Source organism: Camelus dromedarius, chromosome 25 (assembly GCF_036321535.1).
Source record: "Camelus dromedarius isolate mCamDro1 chromosome 25, mCamDro1.pat, whole genome shotgun sequence".
Classification (NCBI taxonomy): Eukaryota; Metazoa; Chordata; class Mammalia; order Artiodactyla; family Camelidae; genus Camelus; species Camelus dromedarius.
The window spans coordinates 51,681-73,522 of NC_087460.1; the positions used below are offsets into that span (position 1 = coordinate 51,681).

The following is a 21,842-nucleotide window of genomic DNA, read 5'->3' on the forward strand; positions in this document are numbered from 1 at the left end:
GTTGGGGTTCAGTTCCCTGCAGCCACCCCAGTCCAGGAGAGTGCGTGGGGCGGTGGGGACGCAGGGTTCACGGTGGGAGGAAGGGGGTCTAAGCTTTGTGCTTGAGCAAATTGCTGAGCCCCTGCGCTGAAGCCCGTTCCCACCTCCATCAAGTCCTCCCTGGCTGCTGGGGAATTAAAGGAGGTACCCCTTAGTGAACAGAGCTGGAGCTCAGCACTTCCTCTGCTCCCGTTTCCTCCGCAGCGTTATCTCCCTCCACCACCGTTTTCACATCTTTCTCCTGATCGGTTTATCATCACTCCCTCCTCCTAATTTACCCAGAAAGTGCAGAAGGACATCAGGGTCCTGGCTGCCTCTCTGCTCAGTGACAGAACCTCCTCTTGGTGGCCACAAATGGTGTGGAAGGGCCAGGGTCTGCCCTACTTCCCCGGGTTGGAGCAGGTGGGACAATGGGGCTGGCCTCGTTAACAGCCCCTCTCCTCTGCTTCAGATTTTGCCATTTTATTTTATTAAACTTCTCCCCATTTCCCTTCCCCTCCCCAGTTTGGTGGTGGGCAGGTTCTTTATTGTTCCCTTGGTCTCACTGCAAACTTCCCCACCACAGGCCAGTCCGTGCTGAGTAACCCAGCTTCTGTCTTCGCTCCCCAGGCCCTGACCACCAAGGGCCACGTCACTGCAGGCAAACCCAAGGCTTCTCCACAAGGAACTACCACGCGGAGCTTCTCCAGCCAGGCGTGGCGCCTCTCCAAGTGTCCAGGCACAGATACAGACTTACCTTCCCTTCCATCCCTGACAGGTGCCTATCTCTGGCCAGTAGAGTGAGAACACTTTTTCCTTTATTTTATTATTTAGCAATCTGTTCTGCTGAGCACCATTTCTATATTCTCCTATTTACACTGTTTCTAGAGGATGAGACACATATCTTAATCATCTTTCCATCTGAGAGCATCCCAAACACAATGCACTGATATATACAGTACTTAGTAAACTACAAGTTGGATTTTGTCTTATACTAGAAGATCCTAAAAATTGAGACTCATGATTAAGCTAAGTGCCAAGCACATGGTAAATCCCCAATAAAGGATGACAGCTAGTATTAACCATTTATTTATTTACCTTCCAAAACTCCCATAGCTTATTTTACTACTTCTTCCATTACACTCATCATCCCTCACTTTGGACCCTTGGTATATGTACGTGTGCATGTTTAAGCATCCCTACAAAGCTGGAACACCTTGAAGGCAGGGGTGGTTATTCATCTTGGTGCCCCCCCCCCCTTCAGGGTGCACCAAAGATGCTCAGTAAACATCACTGAGTAAACTGACTTCTGAGTTCTCTCTGTGAACCACCAAGTATGTTATGAGCAGGGTAAAAACTGTAACAATGATACTGGTGATGGCATTCAGCAGCCTCCACTGTCATGGCTCCCTGAACTTCGTGGTCTTTCCCCTTCATGGGGAAGGGACTGGAGGGGCCACGAGGGAACTCGTCTCCTTCACAAGTTGGTGCAAGCTGATCAGAGGCCACCCTGGGCACCCACCCACTGAGGCTGCCCACTGCACCCCAATTCCTCTTCTCCCCTGCCAACCTTCCCCGGTCCCCCCTCCCCCAGCACCCTACACTTTAAAGCACCTGCCGCAGGTGGTCTTCTCACAGAACCTAGTAGAACCATCCCACTGGTGGCTGAAGTTACCTCCCAGATACGCCCGCATATTGGCAGTGAGCTGACTTTTGGGCAGGGGGGCCAGTCACAGTGCAGTGAGAGGAACACTGGGTGGGTGGGGAGACTCTGGTCTCACACAGGCTGTCACCTGGGGGCATGGCTTCACCCCTCGGGACACCGGGCTCTCCATTTCCTTAACTCACAAAGGGGCTTTAGTAGGTGGTCTTTCCAGACCAAATGTCCGCCAACCACGCTACACGGGCTGCTTCTCTGGACTGGACAGCGCCAGCCCACAGAAATGTCTGATGAGCCCTCTTTAGGCAAGTTTAAACATTCTGGTAGCCCCACAACAAAAAAGTAAAAGCAAGTAAAATTAATTTTAGTAATAGATTTTATTTAGCCCAATATATCCAAAATATTAATTTCTACATGCAATCAATATAAAAATTGAGTTTCCTCTTTTTAGTTCTACGTGTTTGAAATCAGTGTATACGTACAGAATTTACAGTGCGTATTTACGTCTCAGCTTGGACCAGCCACATTTCAAAGGCTCAAAGGCCACCTGTGGCTAGAGGCAAGCGCCCTGGAAAGCACAGGTGCAAGTGTGACAGGGATGCCCTCCCTTGGCTCCAGACCTCGTCAAGCCCAGAGCTCAGGACGGACTGGAGCAGCAGTCTGCATCCTCAGAAAAGACCCAGGACACCAGGGAGGGGGCCTGAGTTCTTGTCTGACTGGGAGGTGGCTGGTTACCAGACAAGACTGCAGAGCTCAAGACAAACAGGAAGCAGAGAACCCAGGGCCACATGGTGACTTCGGGGCTTCCACAACCCAAAACCCACACATGCACCAAAGCACAGAGGCACCCCCCGTCCGTCAGGTACGTCTGCTCATTCTCTTAAACGCCTCTGAACACCTTCTAACCCCCAGGCACTCGGCTGGGCAATGGGGACACAGCTATCCTCCTGAGAGCCCTCACCTGGGTTAGGCAGCACACTAGGTACTTCACAAGAGGCTCTCAGTTACTCCCTGAAAAGTCCCCCTGAGAGAAGAGCCGACTCACAGATGAGGTCAAATCACTCTCCAACATCCACACACCTAGCAAGCAGGAGGGCAGGGACCACACCTGCCCCATGAACACAAGCCACACCCCGAGCTTCAAAGAGCTCAGTGACTGGAGGCCCCAGAATCCCACAATCACAAAGCCACGGGGTCACCACCACAGAAGGGGAATGAAGTAGGGCCTGGAGCAGGGGGCGTCAGGAAAGGATTCCCAGAGGCAACCCTTGAATAAGTCTGGAAGGTCGAGGGGCTTACCAGGCAAAAGTGGGGCAGGACCCCCAGAGGGATCAGCAGGTGCAAAAGGCAGAGGTATGAGGGGCGCAGCTTCAGAAAACTGACTGTGGGCAGCTGGATCAGAGGCCCCAGGTCAAAGTGGGGGTGTTGGCCAAAACCAGTGCCTGAGGGCCTTAACTTCCATGAAGATAGGTTTTACCCAGGGTGTGAACACGACCAGATTTAAAAATCATTCCAGAGGAGAGACCTCAAACTAACTGCTTCCCTTCTCTGCAGGGTTCTTCACTCCCAGCTTTGCTGCTGGACCACACCCTAGGACTTAACCTCCCCAGGGCCTGAAGTTTACTTCCTCCACTCTTTTTATGAAAGAGAAGCTGTTGACCTGTAGCTCCTGAAAATCTCAAAAGCTGATAAGCCTTCCTGTGCTGCCAAAAGCCTTCCCTGGCCCACAGCAGGCAGTGCTCTATGCGCACTTGCGCAGAAACAGGCAGGGCTCTTGTGGCCAGAGACAGAAAACACTGAGGCATTCAACCCCAATGCCTCCTCCCTCTGACAAGGAATAAAATTGTTCACTGCCCTCAAAGCCATGCCTCCCCTCCGCCCAGCCCCCTCCACACACTCCTGCCAGCTCACCTGATTACCCGTTCCATTTTCAGCTCATCAGCCTTTGAGGCTGGCCTACTTTTCAAGGCCATAGGAACAGAAAAACTTGTGCATTATACAAACAATAGAATATAACAGAACAACAGGACACAGAAGGGGGGAAACCAGCAACCTTGGTGTGTACCAAGGAGGCCAGGGCACAGGCAGAACCTGGTAAACAGCCGCAGTCAAAGTGCAAACTGCTGCAGGGCAGGGGAGGGGAGAGAGGGCAGAGATACCCGGTGTAACAGAGCTGAGCCTGGCTCAGCCACAACGACCTGGAAAATTGAGCTGAAGCCCAGGAGGCACCAGGCGAGATCCCCTTACTCAGGGAGAGGAGCACCCCGTGACTCTGGAAGCCATGCCCAGTCTGAACGGGCCACCCAGAGGTGCAGTGATAAACCACCAGACCAGACTCAGGGGAAGAGGGCACTCTCAGACCTCACCCTGCCCAGGGAGGGCCTGCCCTGGGGGTGACTTTCAGAGGTGAGTGCTTCAAGCAAGCGGAAGGCCAAGGTCCCCCTACCAGGACCTTGTTCTGAACTTCCAGCTTCATCAACACCAGCCTGAAAAATCAAAACCCTGCCTTTGCAGGAAGACAGAATGTTTCACAGGCACACTCTCCATTCCCAAGCCCCTCCTGAGTGAGGCACCTCTGTGGGGCTTGTGCCCTCTGGCCCCACCTTGTTTCACACCACCTACCAAGCCAGCCAAGTGAGGTGCAAAGGGGAGGGTGTTCAGGGAGCAAGACATGGTGTACTGGCCGGATAAGCACCCTTCTAGAATTTGGGTGGCTGCGCCGGCAGGGCCCAGACAGCAGCAGGAAACAGGCTGCCCTGGAAAGTGACTCTGCTCATCCGCCAGCCTGGGAAGCAGGGGCTGAGGTGAATGAGGAAGACCTCTCAGTCGTGGATGGGAAGCCGGCAGAGAGGAGACATGGCCTCGCGGATCCGACGGAAGAGCTGAGCCAGCTGGTTGACGAAGGTCAGGGAAGGAGGAGCAGCTGCAGGGAGAGGGGTCAGTGGGCCTCCCACCCCCACCGTCCCACCGGGAGCCCCATCCTCCCACTGGAGGACTGATCTCAGTGCTGCCCCTCCCAGAGTAAAGACTTCCCTTCTCCACGATGTATTTTCTTCACTTGGGTTACAGCACCCTTAACTTTGCTGAGAAAACGATCCAAATATATTGCTTTAATCTAACTTTCTGACATACAAGAAGCCTAACCAATGGTGGCTGCCTCTGAGGCTGCCACATTCCTTTTAGTACCTTTTACATTTGAAGCCAAGTGGCAGTATTTCCTGTTTTTATCGTAAATTAATTATATTGAAAATAAAAGTAAAGCCCTCTTCTTTGGAATTAAAGCTGAGTTGGTTTTTTTCCTTATGTGAATTGCTGGTTTTTAATTGATTTTTTCCTTTCTTCAAAAGAAAAATGTTCTTTTCTTTTAAAAATGTTAGTAAGAACGCTATTACAGTCTGCCTTCTTTACATCCTCTCTACTGGGCCTGAGCAGAGTCAGACGGCCTGGAGGCCAAAGCTCCCTGAGGGAAGCAGCTCAGGTGGCCCCTCAATGACCCTAACCAGGAGACCAGGTTTTATGAGACTGAAAGACTCGTAAGAACCACAAAAGTTTCTAAGTTTTTACCAAGTCTCTGAAAAAATGTAGGTCAGAGGGCACACAGGGATGAACACAAACTCTCCTCAGGTTTCCTGAGAGCCAGTGAGTGAACCCCTCCTAAAGCAAACAGAGCTTTCAGAGGGAACTCCTGCTCAGTGTTCGGCCAAGGCGTCAAGGGTACAACCTGCACTGTGCAAAAACGGCTCCTGAACAAGCAAAGACTAAACCAAGAACAACAGACAAAACATCTGTGTGACCCTGGGCCAATCATTCTTCTCTCTGGTTCTTAGGTTTTTCAACCAAAACAGAAAGAAAAAGAAAAGGGACTGGAAGAAGGGTTTCCAGTGTTCCCTTCAGGTTTGAAAGTTATACAATTCTATCCTAAGTCTAAATTCATGAGTAGAGATTAGATTTTAACTTATGGAGAGTAACACACCGAAAAGTCCAAGAGTGCACGCCTAACCTCCAGCCCAGTGCCTCCAGGTCTGAGGAATTAACCCTGAGGACAAGCAGGGCTGCTCCCAAAAAGCACTAAGCTCACGTCTGCTTCACAGCATGGCAAAAAACAGACTAAGAAATAATCAAAACGTTCAATAAAACAGGGCATTGTAAAATCACTTATGGAAGTTCTTGTAAACTGGAATACTATTTAGCCATTTAAAGCTGAAAGCCATGTTTTAAAAAATACTTATCGGGGGAGGGAAAACTGGATGAAGGCAGTCAAAAGGCACGAACCTCCAGTTATAAGGCAGATAATTACTAGGGATATAACGCACAGTATGATAAATGTAATCAACACTGCTGCATGTTACACACAAAGGTTGTTAAAAGAATAAATCCTAAGAGTTCTCATTACAAGGAAAAATACTGTTTTCTATTTTAAAAATTGTTTATCCATATGAAATGATAAATGTTCACTATACTTAACGTGGCGATCATTCCATGATGTAAGTCAGTCAAATCATTATGCTGCACACCTTAAACTTACACAGCAGTGTACGTCAATTATATCTCAGTAAAACTGGAAGGAGATAAAGAACACTCATGACATGCAAAACTGCCTCCATATCCATAGAAAAAAACTAAGTAAAACCATTTCAAGTGATTTGTTTTCTCCTTTATATTTTTTTCTATTTTCTATATTCTCTAAAAGGTGCATGTATTCCTACAATCTGTTTCATTTGTTTGTTTGTTTATTTTCTGGGGTAGGAAATTAGGTTTTTATTTATTTATTTAATGGAGGCACTGGGGACTGAAGCCAGAACCTCAGGCATGCTAAGCACGCACTCCACCAGAACTATATCCCCACCCCATGACTGTTTTACAAAATATGATGAGAAAGGTTTTCTTTTTAACTCTGGGGCTCTACTCAGAGTTCACCCAGGATGCAAGGTCCACAGGGCAGAGTGGACCTTCTCCAGGACTGTCTCTCCTCCTGGGTGGGCTGGGCTGGCCAGGCTCAGGTCCACCAACCCATCCTCGCAGAAGAGACTCAAGAACCTCTACCCCAGGAGGGCTCCCAAGGCCCAGCTCCTGTCAACTGCCCCTTCCTCAGGAGGGTGGGAGGGGGACAGGCATCTTCACTCACCCGGATCCAACCTCACCACCAAGAGGCAGAGGACCAAGGCAGCCAGGAGGCCCCTTCTGAAGGGCAGAGAGAAAAGGTGGCTCACTGCAGAGTTCCACAGCTGGCGAAGCAAGGTCAGCAGAGGCAGGAACTTGTGGGAGGAGGAACCTGGCCAGGGAGACAGAGTGTGATTCCAAGGTAAGTAAGAGAACCAGCTTCCTGACTCTGAGCTTTGAGCTTGATCATAAGAGTCGAACAAAAGGTAACAAGACTGGTTTTCTCACGTAGTTCATAAAGTGTTTCTGAAGGAAATCCCAAAAGCTCCAAAGATGTTTTAAGGACAGACTATATCACTAGAGTATCATCTCCTTATGAGACGACTTTGGCAGACACATCTACTCAACTGCGTAAAACTGGAATACTTGGTGTTTTAATGAACAGCCTCCCTGTTTTACAGCATTCATTATATTTTGGCCTAAGATGTATGCATACAGTTACCCAGAGCAATAGTCCCCGATGAATGCAGGAAAACAAAGGGCCCCTAAAAGGTACAGAGAAGAAGGTCTTGGACTGTGAGTACGAACATCCCAGTCCTGATAGGACCCCCTGACCTCATCATCCAACCCCCTCCTCCCCAGGAAGTGGACAGGTTGAGGGTCTGAGGGGGCCACACACATCCCTGAAGCCAACAACCTGTTTGCAAAGAAGTAATCTTGTCTCAGCAGGTCCAAGCTCTTAAGCACACAAAGGAAAACACTTTGGAGACAGGATTACAGTCTCCTAATGGCTGAAGGCCTTTCATGTAGGAAAAAAAAAAGGTAGTAGGCCTATTCAACATGTTACCAACAGAAGAAAACAAGGATCAGTGGGTAAAAACTACCAGGAGGAAGATTTAGACTCAGCATCAGGAAGAACCTCCCTGCAGAACAGGCCACAGCTGGAATGAGCTGTTCTGGGAGAGAGTGAACTTTCTGTCCTTGCAAGTGTCCAAGTACAGATCAAAGGATCACTCAATCATTCAAGGGAAAGGAGGTGGAAAGGATTCAGGGACCAGGGGAAGGGTCTGGAGTAGAGGACCAGCCCCACCCTACCCAGCCCATGGAGGTGCCCCTGCAGGTGCTGGCCAGAGGACAGTGTTGGATCCTGAAGTGGTATCCCCATGGAAGCCGTCTGTCAAACTGCACTCTAATAAGCAGAGGAGGGCTGGCCCTGATGGGGTGGCCATCAGTTATGGAAGAAGATGCGGACAGGTCTGGAAAGTGAAGGCAGAAAGGAGGCTGGGTAGAGGGCTCAAGCTGAAGACAAGTCACTTCTATATCACAAGTCAAGTTATGAAGTTACCGTGTCAGCTGTTTATCTTCCTTTGGCTGTCCCCAAACATACCTCAGCTACATAAGTACCTGGGCCAGCATTTAGAGGAGGAGTAACATCCCACCCAGGCCAGCGTGGTGGAGGCAAGAGATCTAATGACAGGACCCCAAGGAGAAGGTGATTTCCAGGAGACAAAAGTCAAGGTTCTGAGATCTGCACCATCCGCCTTCCACTGTCAGCCTCAGAGGGTCTAGGCTGGGCTTTCTAAGCAACTCAACAGTTTTCTTATTCTGATCTGAAAGTTACTAGGACAAAAAATTGTTCCCAAGTTCCCAGGAATGTCATGGTGGATCCCAAGGTCCAAGAAAAAGCCCACAACTCTACTGAACAGAGGCCACAGAAAGATCATGTCCTACCTTCCAGGTTTAGCTTTTGGGTCTCCTCAGAGCCAGAGTGTCCGTGTTTCTGCTGTTGCCTCATGGTGCTAATCGCCTGGAGTGCGTTCAGACGCTGCTCTTCACTGAAGGCTGTAAAGCCTGCCACTAGCTCTTCAGCCTCTGACACACAGCCCAGAGGAAGCAGCACCCGCTGCAGGTGAAGTTCCACCAAGGCTCCGTACTCTGGAAGGCCCTGATTGTGAGGGTTTCGGAGCCAGGCACGGACAGCATCGAGCAGGGCTCCAGGCTCTTGCATTTTGCTGTATAAAAGAACACTGCAGCCCCAAATAACCCAATCCCCAAAAAAAGGGCAGTCAGTGCTTCAAGTCTGTTCATTTCTCATAACCACTCCTGCTACCGGCCCCTCCCCTGTGCCTGCTGGCCCTTTCCCTCGGGGTTGCTGGCACAGTAAGGACCAGGAGTTCTCCGGAGTAGCGAGCTCTCTCAGCTCTGACACATCCTACTTGTCACCCCACCTCACGTCTCCTATTCCTTCCTCTTTTCTCTACCCCACTCTTAAATTCCTCCTTCCTCATCCTTTGTTATGTTTTGAAGTCTGGGGTGAAAAAAAAAAGGGAAAGAATTAGATTTGGAGGGAAACAGTAGGGAAGGGAAAAAATAAGGTATGAGGACTGTTCTGGGAGAGGACAGGAAAACCCTCTTGCTCTTGCACTGACCCAGTGTGTAAGCAGTACAGACCTAAGGACCTACCACAGTTCCAGGACTTTGGGGGGCAGCTTTTCGGGAACCTGGTAATACTGAAGAACCCAGGACAGGACTTCCCGCCACCGATCCATTTCTGCCAGGGCCTGGATCCCCACAACACACAGAGAGCATTTCACCTCCAACGAGCTGTCAGCAGAAAAGCCAGTTTGAGTTTAGAAGTGGTTCCCCTGAATTTCCATTCCCATCGCTACCCTGGGACAGTTCTTACCCAGCTCCCAACTCAGCAGCCATCACCTCTATCTTCCCCAGTATTACTCAAGTGGGCCTCACGGGCCCCAGCACAAGAGAAAACTGCCCTTTTCCCAGGAGCTACAAGTTCCTGTAAACCTAGAGGCAACTGCCCAACACACATCTGTTTCCAGGTTAATGAACAGGAAAGGTGCACTGACTCCTGAGGGGGAAAGGATAACGTGCAGCACAGCTATGTGGGTGGAAAGGGAGCTGGAGCTAAGAGGTTGCTCAGTGAAAAAATGGGCATGGAGCAAGGTTTTCGCCTGAGTGCAGGCACAGGAACGCGGCTACTGGCCACCTCCTGAAGCAGGTCCAAGCACCCAGAATCACAGCCTGCAGCACTGACAGCAACAAGCCTTCGCCCAACCCCCTAAACACACAGCCAGGACTCCCCAGTTCTTCACCATTCTCTGCGGTCAGCTTTGACTTTTCTACCCACCCCTCTCTAGTGTGGCTTAATACAACTTTACAGTCCACGGAGGAATTATGCCCTCAACTACCAGAGAGGCTAGATAAGCATTAGAAAGAGCAAGATAGGACCAAGATTTTCTTAGTACTGATTCTTTGATCCGATCCTTCAGCAGGAGCAGAACATTACTCCTGCTCTGAAGCCCATTCCCATTCACCAGCCAAAGATCAGAACGGGACAACTTGGGGGAGGGCTGTACCTGGAGACTTCCACCACCTTCTTACAGAAGTTAACTTAACAATACAACTCTGTCTTCCCATCATGCCATTATACTCTGGGGACAGAGAGGAAGAACTGGCTGTGGGTTCCCACCGGGCCCCGCTACATGACTCGAGCGCTTCCTCCTCACTGCGCAAAGCCTCCGTGTCCTCCTGGGTAGAATGGACACAAGATGAGCCCCAGCCCCTCGGAGAGGCACCGCTAAGGAAAGCAAGGCTCAAGGCTCCCGTGAACAATCTGGGATGGCAGAAGTCCTGGGGTCTGTTGCCCCTCCCACCGTCACCCGAAACCAACCGCGCCCAGCACGTACGCGCCCGCGGGCTCCTCGGCCAGGCCCTGCCAGGCGCGTTCGCAGGTGCGCAGGGCGGCGCGGAAGTCCCGGTGCACCACCAGCAGGTCGGCCGCCTCCTCCAGCAGAAGTGCGGCCGCCGACGGGGCCGGGGCGGTGCTCACCGGCTCGCTGCTCCGCAGGGGCCCCCCGAGCCCCCTGAGGGGGGCTGCAGAGGAGGCGAGGTCACTCCTCATAGGTGGCCGCCTGCGGCCGCCCTCCAGGGGCTGCGGGGTGTCCGGTGCGTCTTGGGGAGGAGGAAGGGACCTCACGGCCTGGCCCACGACCCTACCGAGGCCGCAGCCCGAGAAAAGGGCGGCGCGGCTGGGCTCGCCTGCGGCTCCGGCGCGGGACGGCCTGACGCCCTCGGATTTGCAGAGCACGTGTCCTCGGATACTTGGCCCCGACAAGGACTAGGACCCCCGGGCTCCTGAGGGCCGACCCCGGATCGTCTCTAGGGGCAGGGCCGCAGCCGCGGGCACGGGACCACAAGCACCGACATACTCGCTACGCGCGTAGCCCCGCCCAAAGCTCGGCGCCCGGCGGCGCGGGGCACTCTGGGAGTTGTAGTTCCGCTCCTGGCGCGGCCACCCTGCCGGCCCAGACGGGGCCTCGGACTACAAGCCCCAGCATGCCGCGCCCCGGATGCCGTGGCCGTCGGAGGAAGCCGCGAGCTGAAGGGCGAGGCCGGGCGGGGCGCTGGGCTCCGGCACCTCGGGCTCCATCCTGTGTCGCCTCCCGCAGCTCCGGGCTAGCTCAGGCCGTCCTCCCGTCGTGTTGCACCGCTCTCCGGTGGCGAAGACGGAGCCCACACTCGCCGCACAGCGAGTCAGAGCCTCTGTCTCTTGCAAAATAGAGATTTCATGAAAGACAAAGCCGTACCGTGTGTCATGCGGCTTACAGTAAAGGACTGGGCAGGGTAAGTGTTCAGTGCGTTGTGGCTGTGATAGTAATTACTAAGGACTTACACACGTAAGGCACAGCTGTTATGGTCAGTGCCTCACTCGGGCTTGGCTGGGCCCTCCCAGCTCTGTGCTCATCCCGCAGCTCCGGCTCCTCCCAGTTCCCTGCTTTCTGAAATCACTTCGAAGCGTCTCCCCATGTGATTAGACTAGACGGACCGGCCCGGTGCGGGGTCAGCACCTGCTTCCCTGGTTCCCCAGACTGGGGATTCAGCTCTCTGCAGAAAGGCCACATGGAGAGCTGAGGCAGAAGCATCACTCCGTCAGACTCTTGGGATGAGAAGTATGGAGCCTGGAACCATATAAGGTGATAAAGCCAGAGCTTCACTTATTCCACAAATGTTAACACCTGCTAAGTGCCAGGCCTGTTCTAAACACTGAGGATCCCACATGAACAAAGGAGACAAAAATGTCTGCCTTTGTGATGCTTCCCTCATAGTGAAAGGAAACAATTAAAAATAAGCAGGTAAAACACGTATAGTTATATGTCAGATGGTGAAAAATGCTAAGGAGAAATAAGAGAGCTTGGGAGTGACAACAGTGACTACATTTAGCTTTGTTTTCTAACAGTGTATCTGGGGTTCGGAGCAGAGCAGAGAGAAGATGTGGCCCTCGTGCTGGGACGAGCCTGCATTGCTGGGATCAGTGTTCATTTTGCAGCACTGCCTTTGGGACAAACACACACTCAGTGTCCCCACTAAGTCCCTCTTCCTCCCCAGGTGGTGTCCATTCTCACACAGCAAACTTAAGGGGCAAGCACATCTCTGGAGAGTGGATCAGTGCAAGGCTGAAGTTACTGAAATGTTCGACCAGTTGTGCCTCAGATTTGACAGCAGAGATGATTAACAATAACATAATTATTGAACTGCAAACAAACAAACAAACAAAAGGTGTTTCTCAGAACTGAAAAATCAGAGAAGCAGTGAATAGCCCTGAGCAGGCCTGCACAAGCCTGAGCTGAGACCCGCACAAGCACACCTCCACTGCCAGGAGCACCTCCAAGCTTTCACCCCTTCCTAAACCCCTGACCAGAAGATTCTGGCTGTGCCCAAGTTTCTCCAGGAGAGGGCAACACCACCTTAACAAACTGCCCTGCCAGCAGATGTGCTGTGGCTGCCAGAATGAGGTCAAGATATTTAAGGAAGCGGGAGGTTGCAAAAAACCATATAAAAATAGATTGTGTTCTATTTCTGTGTTTTGCCCAGTCTTTGACTAGGCAAGGCTGCATAGCAGTCTGTCTGTTGTCACTTAACCTTTAGCATTGCTGTGCCCACTGACCAATTCATGAAGACCAGTGCTGTGACTCTGCCCCATCCCTCTCAGAATGTACCCAGAATTTCTCAAGGTAAGACACAGCAATGCTAATTTATTCTGCCTGAGGGAGCGTAAACAGGTGTCTTAACAACTCAAGCTTCTTGACTCAAGCTTTGAAACCACCTTACCTCCCCTTGGAATAAAATAAGAAGTGAAGACAAGGCAGTTCTCTGGGATCTGTAAGGCCTGACCCATGCCAACATTTGTGTTGTTGGGATCCTTTCATTTTTGGAAAATTAGGAGAGCAGATGAGACACAGAACCCACAGGTAAGCCGTCCCCAGCCCCCCACGCTCTGGGACCTGCTGTCCTCCCTCCGTTTGCAGGGCGCTCAGTGTGTCTTGCCTGAACAGGGTCCTGAGGCTGTAATTTGGTCACCTGCTTTGAGCAGGTGATGAGCCCATGTTTCTGTGGCAGGAAGAGCTCTGGTCTGGGAGGTGAGCTACACCATTTAGAGCCCAGGTGGCCTCTGGAAAGTCAGCTGACTCCTCTGCACCTCAGTTTTCTCATCTGAGGACATTGGTACCCACCCCTGTCACACAGGGTGGTTTTGAGGATCAGAAGAGCTTGGGCGGCAGCCTGTAGGACTCTTGAAATCCCGGGAGTAGTTCAAGCCTATATAAGGCGAGATGGTATTGAGACAGGAAGGGGGCAAGGCACAGCCATCCAAGGAATGCTACAGCAATTAACATCAAAATGGTGAAAGATTCAACCCCGAGTAGGCCTTCAGGCTCAAGATGATGGGAGATTAACTTTCAGCAGATCTTGAGCTTCATTATACGCCCATTGTAATATTAGCATGGTGAATAACACGCCCACAGGTGCCGTGGCAGTCCCAAGGCTAGCCGCAAAAGGTCAGAGTGGGAGATGGCCAACTTCCTGGGAACCCCAGCCCCTTCCCCAGGCTACTTAGACTGGCCCTTCCACTTATTAGCATATGAAGCCACCTAGCCCATAAAAACTGGCAACGCTGCCTCCCAGCCGCCCCTCTCTCTCCCTCTTCAGAGACGGCCCACATTCTGTCTATGGAGTGTGTACCTACTTTGAATCTGAGCACCCAACCCCCACACCTCATGGCCCTTCTCTTGCCTTTCAACGTATCTCTCTGAATAAATCTACCTTTACTCAACTGAGGCTCGCTCTTGAATTCTTTCCTGCACGAAGCCAAGAAGCCAAGGACCCACACTTGGCGGGGCACGCCCCAGGGGCTCAACCGAAGCCTGGGACACGGCCCTACACGCCCCACATCCGTTTTTCCTGCATCAGTATAATATGCTGGGGGGGGGGCGGTGACTAAGAAGAAGAAGGAATCTAATTCTACCTCCAAGTTCTGGAATCTCACTTTCTGACTTGGAATCTGACTCTTGACTCATCCTTACAGAGTCAGAGACGCCCACGTCCACATCAGCCCAGCCTGTTCTGCCCTTTCCAAGCTGGCTGTGCGTTTCATGACAGTGGACAGCACCTCTGGACGTGTCTCTTCCAGCCAGATCCCCTCAGTACAGGGACCTCAGGGGTAAAGCTGTGCACGCAGTAGGGTCTATGGTGCCTGGTGTGAACCTTTGGCCAAAAGCAAGCCAAAGAGAGAAGTATTGTCAGGTAGGGATGGTGTTTTTCCAGGATGGTCAAGGGCGTGCCTCCCTAGCTCCAGAACTTCGTCAGTTAGATGGCATTTTTATGGCTCTTTTTTAAAACCTGGACTTGGCGTTCAGGCAGAATTCAGTGCTTGCTGCTTTCTCCTCTCCATGTAGATGCAGCAGAACTCTTGCTTTGCTCCTGTGTCTGAGAAGACATCTTCATCACCGTCATCTGTCCGGTCCTTGACAGGCCCAGTAACAGGGTCTGGTGTTAACTGTGCCAGGTGCTGGTCTGAGTGCCTTACATGCAACTCGCTTTAATCATCAACAGCCTGTGACAAGAGCCCTGGTCTTGTCCCCATTTTGTAGATGAAGAAGCTAAGGCAACAGAGATGTCACAGAAGGAGTGCAAGGGTAGCTGGGGCTGAAATACAGGCAGTTTGGCCCCAGCCTTTCTTCTGAACGAATCCGTAGAACTGGCTGTACAGAATGGTGAGCACCACGTGCAAGGCCAGAAGCTGGGACACGTGCCCCCAGACAGCCCCCCAAAAATGAGACCCGTGGAGGTGTCTCCAGATACTGACACTCCAGCCACCCTCTTCCTGTGAGCAGTTTGTGGCATTCCTTCTAGGGCTCTCTTTCTGTTTCCTAGGAAATAGCCAATAAACTCAGTCACCCTGGGTGATACAATTTCAGAGCTGGAAGGAGCCTTACTCCACAGTCTAGAAACAGACCGGGAGGTAGCGCCACGGCTGCTGTCACAGCTGAAGATTGCGCATCCCTGCCCCACCGAGGACCCGCCTCGGCTTCAGATGTTTCCTCACCAACCCGGAGATCCCCGTGCTTGGGGTAAGTCGCAGCATCTGAGGTCGCTGCTGGTGCCCAGACCCTGGCTTCTGCTCCAGATGTGCAGGGCACCCGCCACACCAGCACGAAGAGCAGTTTTGGCTCCCCCAGCAGGCCCTCGAGGGAAAGTAGGATGAAGGGGCCTGCCACACAGCTTTAGTATTTCAGAGAGTTGTATGTTTGCCTGAGATGGTGCCACAGTTGTTACTGGGTACTAGATTTTATTTCATAGAGAAACATTCTGAAACAGGATTGATCGGACGATTAAAAGTGGTCCTTTGTATTTAAAAGGCTGGAAAGCACTGACAGGCTCTTTGGTCCCAAGTTATTTCCTGAAATGGAATTTTGGGTCAGCAAGCCCTGATTAAGGTATTTGAGTGGGGGTGGGGGAGGAATGTTGGGAGGATTTCCAGAAGTCCTCGTTTCACACCTCGCCTGGGTTGGGCAGTAGAAAGGAGAGGGATGTAGGAACCTCAAAGAAGAGAAGGGGGCCTCAGCCTTCCAGTCCTGGCAGCCTCGGTCAGCCCTGACACTGGCTTTCTTGCTCAGCTGACTCCAGTGAGTAAAACAAACATTTGCCCAACACTGTCCCATGGGTCCTGGGCCTCAAAGAAATGAAATAATGATGAAAAACAGCAGGGGTTGCAGTTCGCCTTTGCATTTATCTCCATTATTTTTCTCAGACCGCAACCTCCAGGGCGTCTTGATGAGTTCTTCCTGACTGATGACCTGACCCCACCCAGCGTCTGGTTCTGGGACCCAGTGAGAATGGCAGGACACTAAAACTCCAGGAAAGTGAGGGAAACAGGAGTCTGAGCATACTTTTTAACTCATGACAGTTCAGTTCAGTTCAAAAATCATCAGGGGTGAGGGTATAGCTCAGTGTGGAGTGTGTGCTTAGCATGCACGAGGTCCTGGCTTCAATCCCCAGTACCTCAACTATAAAAAGGAATAATAATAAATTGTTAAGGACTACTCGGCCAGGTTCCAATATATTGGTTCTGTGAAGGCCTCTTCCTCTGCAAACCAGTCTTTGCGGAAGAGAGTGCCCCTCCCTGAGGTGACCCCGCTGAGCTCCAGGAGTGTCCTCCCGTGAGTCTGTGTCGAGAAGTTCCCCCACCTGCAAGGCCCGCGGGGCAGCCCTCCTGGCTCCACAGTGATCAAGTCTTTCTGGGGACGGTCTCCGTGTCTCTGGCAACAGAAGAGAGCCTGCCCCTCCTTCCACCAGGCCCTGGTCTCCGGTCCTCACTGGGAACGGGCTGCCTCGGAGCCTGCACGGCCCTGCCTGTGGGTGTTCTCTGGGAAGAAGCGTCCCTGAATGGGGAGGTGCGCCGTCACCACCCCTCCTGCTTTGTGTCCTGCTGGGAAACGCGTTTGTTCTTTGTGCCTCTGGTTCTGAAATGTAGTGGGACAGTGAGAGTAGAGTACACTGCAGGTAGGCCCACCACACCCAGCCCCTAATCCCTCGGGACAAAAGGCATTACGTGGGCTGAATGAACTAGAAGTGAGTTCACGTTCCCCTCTCCGACGGCCGACGGCCGAGGGACTAGGGAGAACAGAGGTGGAAAAACAGGAATCACATGTTACCACAGCAAACAAGGAAACTCTGAGACCAGCGATGTTGGAGCCACCATATTGTTACAGCCCAGGAAATGAGCAGAGATGAAGGCGTCTCTCCCCTCCTTACTGGAGGGGCGCCATCCCCTCTGACTTGTCTCCACAGGCCTCTGTCGTTAAGATTTCCATAAACTGTCCATACCTGAGAAAAGAATCTCTGAGGTAAAAGATCTCCCTTATGTTTTACAACTGCTGGTCTGATTGTTTTGTGCCTGCTCTTCTTTGGTCCTTTAACTGATCTTGTTAAAACGGTGCACACCCAGGGTAAAAGAAATCCAGATGAGACCAAAAAGTGCAGGCGGATAAGAAGCGTCTGAGATCGCATTGTCCATGAGTGACAGCTTCAGCTTTCTGTCCATAAACACACACGGCCGTGTGTACGTTGGACATGATTATGCTGCCCTGTGGCCTGACTCACAGTGCGGCACAGGGTCCTTCTTACTCTTCAAGTGGGTGTTGGTACTACTCACTCTAAAAGGAGAAATAACAGTCCTGCTGTTACAGGTGACAGTTTCCATGCTCACAGTTCTCTGTGGTAAGAAGCAGTGGTACCTCCTTGACCCCAGGTAACCCTGAGGCCAGGAGGAAACCGCAGGGGTCCATCTCCCTTCTCTGTGTGCTCAGTTCTAACCACTCCTCGTCACCCGGTTGTGAAGTGTAGTACTTTACAGCTTAAAACACACGCAGGTGTTCACGGTGTGCTGCTCCCACTACACCGTACCAGTCACTCTCCTCTAAAGGAGCTGGGTAGCCGACTGTCCTCTCAAATCTCCAGAGAAGGGAGTTGTTTCTTTTGCTTTTTAATGGAGGTACCGGGGATTGAACCCAAGACCTCATGCCTGCTAAGCACGTGCTCTACCACTGAGCTAGACTCTCCCCCAGGAGTTCTCATTAAGATCTTTCAAAAATCCTGCATTGAAACCTCTGTCCCTTCTTCAGAGGGAGCAGAGGTCTGCCTCCTGCACACCGACAGCTCGTTGTCACCCACGCAGGGGCTGTGGCACTCCAGGCAGGCCCTGGCCTCTTCGTGACTTTCTTGTGCTCCTGGCAAAGCGCAGAGTTGATCTATCTCATGCTTTCCTTTCAGAGAGACAGGAGAGAGAGCGTTTGTTCTTGAGGGTGTGAAACTAGAGGTGATGAAACAAAATGGGATGAGATGCCAGGAAACCATTTAAACCCAGGGTGGGTGGAGGGCATACACAAGGATTAAACAGCGTCTTTTTGACATGGAGACAGGCAATCAAAATGACTATTTTCTCTTTAAAGATAACTATTTTTATTTATAAAGCACTCCTTGCTGGAATGAGCTCAGAGTATTTAGTGGGTGCTGGCTAATTACCCTGCCCAACAAACAATCTGGCAGGTGGGAAAAGAGAGCTAATTATCCCTGTTTGCAGGTGGGGAGACGGAGCCGTGGAAGAGGGTGCGTGCTCAGAGCCACCTCCCAGAGAGCTGAAAGTAGAGCCTCCTAGCTGCACCCTTCCATCCACCGCTTCCAGGCGTCCTCCTGAGGACGGGCAGCCCACTTGCTGGCCACAGCAGAGAGGCCGGCACTCGTCGGGAACTACAGCTCCCAGCAGACACCAGAGGGGGACAGGCTGTGCCCCTGTGCCTGTTCCAGATTCCCAAATATGGAGAAGGACTGGGCTTGGGGAGAGGAACTGAGTGTTCACCCTTGAGAGAGGGAGAGAGAGAGGATGAGGTAAGTGTGGAATATTTAACTCTCTCCTAACCATCTGCTTGGGCTTTGACATACGGCAGCCACAGTCATGGGGTCTCAGTAAGTCTTTCTGGAAGATGTCACCTTGAAATCAAGCAGTTAGCTCAGCAGAGCCCTGTTTCCTGGGAGGTCAGATACCCTCTCTGAGTCCACCCAGCTCAGAAGGGGGTGCTGGTGGTGGTGGGAAAGAGGGCTGAGTGGAGGACAGCTCTGCTGCCAGAAGATGGGCCGGCGGACCAGGGTTATTCTTTCTGCCACGGAGGCTGCCGAGCCCGCCTGGTGGGAGAGGCACAAAAGGACTCTCTCCTGTACTAACAGACATTTAGGGAAGCTCCTCCACTCAAGGCCTGGGCTGCACTCTGGGCAGGATGCACACCTCTGAGCCTGGGTCTCTGTCTTCAGGATGCTTACGATAGGGGTCTGGGGGCAGGTACCCTGGGAGGTGCCAGGCCTGTTATTTATGCTTTTTGTCTAGCGTTTAGTCACCTACCACCCGCCACGTGCCCAGCGCTCAGAGTCCAGTGGGGAAACACCGAAAGCAAAGCTTGTTGCCCTCGTAGTTGGATGTTCTTGCAACCCTGGGTGTCTGGGGGAGGGTCCTCCAGCAGAGCCTTGAGATGGACATGAGCTTGGTGAGTTCAGAGCAGGCAGTGGGCTGGAAGGGAAGGGGTGAGGGAAGAACAGGAGGAAACGAGTCTGCGGACTAGACCCCATGTCACACAGAGCCGGCTGAGGGTGAGAAGTGCATTTCTCTGTAGGGTCTGATGGGATCTGATGTAAAGTGCAGACTTCTCAAGGCATTTGGAGAGGGTGGGGAGACGTCCCTGAGCTGGGATGGATGAGAAAGGCTTCCCAGCTGAGCCCCAGTGGTCAAACAGAATTCCCATTTAGAGAAAAGGCATCCAGTTGGGAGGAGCCCCAGGAGCAAGGTGTGGAGTCAGGGTCATGCATCTGCCACAGGCGTGGTCGTGTGGGGCTGGTGGATGCTGAGGTTGGGGAGGGAGAACTGGGGAGACTTACAGTCCCTATGTCAGAAGGTTCTGGTTCTGAATCTCAGTAACAGGGACACATTATTCATGGGCTTCAACATCCAGTCTAGGGATCTAGGCTCCTGCCAGAACCAGCATTTCCCCTAAAAGTCTTGTTGCCTTGAAGGCTTTTGGGTCCCACGTTGAAATCAAGTTGACTCTTGGGGCCATTGTTACGTCCTGCCCTATGGAAGGTGCCCCCATCGCAAGCATAAACCGCAGGTGGACGGTGCCCTCCCGCAGAGGTGCTGGTCAGCATTTTGGAGGATAACACACCCGTTTGCCATCAGGTGACATGTAGCAGTGAGTGACTTCCTTCACCTCTAAGACTGAAGCTCCACGGACTGGCTGCGGAGCAGGGAGGAAGAGGAACAGGGTGAGGAGAGCCGGGGATGGGGTGGGAGAGGAGAAGCACATGGACCAGTGTTGACTGAAATAAGTGCACAGCCTGAAAGTTGAGGGTTATGTTTTATTCAGTGGACAATTCTGAGGACTCAGCCCAGGATGACAGCCTCTCAGATGGCTCTGAGGGACTGCTCCAAAGAGGTAGGGGAGGAGCTAGGATATATAGGAGCTTTACAGCAAGGGGCCAGGTAGTTGGAACAAAAAAAGATTACTTGTTAACTAAAGAAAACCAGGCTTCTCCAGTTAAAGAATTTAGCGTTTTTCTATGTATGGGAGGAAGCAAACATTTGGGCTCATTGAATTCATTCCCTTACAAGCACCTAGCTGTCTAGAGCCAGAGTCCTGTCCTTTCTTATTCTGAATCCCCTCAGGGTACACCATTGTGAGCGGCTGCAGAGGCTGGGCTGCAGGCTGGTCTTCATTGGGGGGCGGCGGCAGCAGCTGATGACTTGATGGCTTCAGCATTCTTTGTTTACTGATATGGTTTGCAGTATTTTTCCTTCACACCATTAACTCCTTCCGGGTGGAGAGCTGTGTGTTTTATTTCTGTATTGCCGACTCCAAACCCAGTGAGGTGGTCGTGAGTATTTGGTAGTGAACAAATGGCAGGGACCCCTTGGCCCAGTGAGTAACCACTTCTCCACCAGGGAGGTAACAGGGAGGTAAGATGACCAAGTGACTCCCTCTGCCTTCCCCACTCACCCGGCTGTCAGCCCTGCATCTGACACCCTCTCCCCTGAGGCTCTCCTTCAGGACTTGTTTAGCTAAGGGGACACTAGGTTCTCTGAACTGCCAGGAAGACAGCACATGCGTCCCCAGGTGTCACCCCCACCCCCATCCTAGGTCAGCGTGCTGGCTGCTGGCACCTCCCCAGACTGTCGGATGGGCCTTGGCCCCATCCACCCCGCTCCCCCCTCAAGGCGGGACTGCAAAACCTCAGAAAGGATCTAGAGGTGAGAAGTGGATTCAGCTTGAAAAATAGGATTTCTGAGCTTACCGGCATTTAGCCAGGACAGCAGGGAAGGCCTGTGGGACTGTGTGGCTGGTCCTGTCTGGGGAGCTCTCTCAGGCGGGTTGGGTAAAGGAAGTTAGGTGTCCTCATGAAGGAGGGTTAGTAAAATGGCCACACTTAGGCTAACATGTTGCTTATTCTTATGCTCGCCCTTAAAACGATCAACTGACCTGACTGACCGGTTGCTACTCACGGTTCCAGGCCCGTTGTTGAAACTAAGGCTGTTGATCTTACTGTTTGTACTTTATTCCAGTCATTAAAAGGAATAATCAAGCTTGGTCTCTGAGCCCTTCTCCAAGGAGAAGGTGATGGGACTGCAACCTTACAAAACAGCCTGAATTACCAAGAAGACCACACCTTGAGTGCTTAGGAGATAAAGAGGTCTAACTGCTAACTGGTCGCCCGGAGGCATCATGACGCCCTTCTGAGTCTTCTGATGAGAAAATGGTTCTGCTGCTTGTTATCGATGCTTTATTGTTCGAGCTCTGGCTGTATAACCACCCCACCCCATCCCCAAGGGGGTTCACAGTTTTGAAGGCACTAGCCTGCTGTGAGTCCCCTTTGCCCAGCAAAGCAATAAAATTGCCTCTTTTCTTCTAAGCTCCAAGACCTTGTCTCTGGGTTATTCTGCTCATCGGGGATGGGGGCCGATCTTTCCGCAGCACTCAGCGAGAGCTTCCTTGGTGTGCTCAAGGTTTTCAAAGATTTCCACTTGGAGTGTCTGCTTGGGGTTAGGATGCGGGTGGCTGCCAGACCCCGGGAAGCCCTCCCTCCCTGGAATTCCATGCTCAGGGCTGGCTGTGGGCTTCCTGGGACCCAAGTTCTATTCATTGGAGCTATTTTTGATCTGCAGTCCGTT

The 21,842-nt window shown here is 52.0% G+C and overlaps 1 protein-coding gene and 1 long non-coding RNA gene across 6 annotated transcripts; one reads left to right on the forward strand and one right to left on the reverse strand.

The window, feature by feature from the left end:
• Positions 1 to 2,036: 2,036 nt before the first annotated feature.
• On the reverse strand, positions 2,037 to 11,033 carry PEX26 (peroxisomal biogenesis factor 26). Its single transcript, XM_031444472.2, has 5 exons — positions 10,486 to 11,033; positions 9,242 to 9,382; positions 8,510 to 8,805; positions 6,804 to 6,950; positions 2,037 to 4,601 (listed from the first exon to the last, which is right to left on the reverse strand). The coding sequence occupies exons 1-5, from the start codon at positions 10,698 to 10,700 to the stop codon at positions 4,501 to 4,503; spliced, it is 900 nt and encodes a 299-aa protein (XP_031300332.1). The 5' UTR covers positions 10,701 to 11,033; the 3' UTR covers positions 2,037 to 4,500.
• A 133-nt stretch (positions 11,034 to 11,166) lies between these two features.
• Positions 11,167 to 21,583, forward strand: LOC105100734 (uncharacterized). 5 transcript variants are annotated; one of them, XR_004134165.2, is made up of 6 exons: positions 11,167 to 11,422; positions 11,532 to 12,810; positions 15,008 to 15,204; positions 18,216 to 18,520; positions 19,857 to 19,942; positions 21,237 to 21,583. It is a non-coding gene; the product is annotated as an uncharacterized LOC105100734 (long non-coding RNA). The 5 variants fall into 5 exon arrangements; XR_010377752.1 differs by lacking the exon at positions 19,857 to 19,942 and having other exon boundaries at positions 11,169 to 11,422; positions 11,532 to 11,772; positions 12,036 to 12,810; XR_010377751.1 differs by lacking the exon at positions 19,857 to 19,942.
• The last annotated feature ends 259 nt before the right edge of the window (positions 21,584 to 21,842 follow it).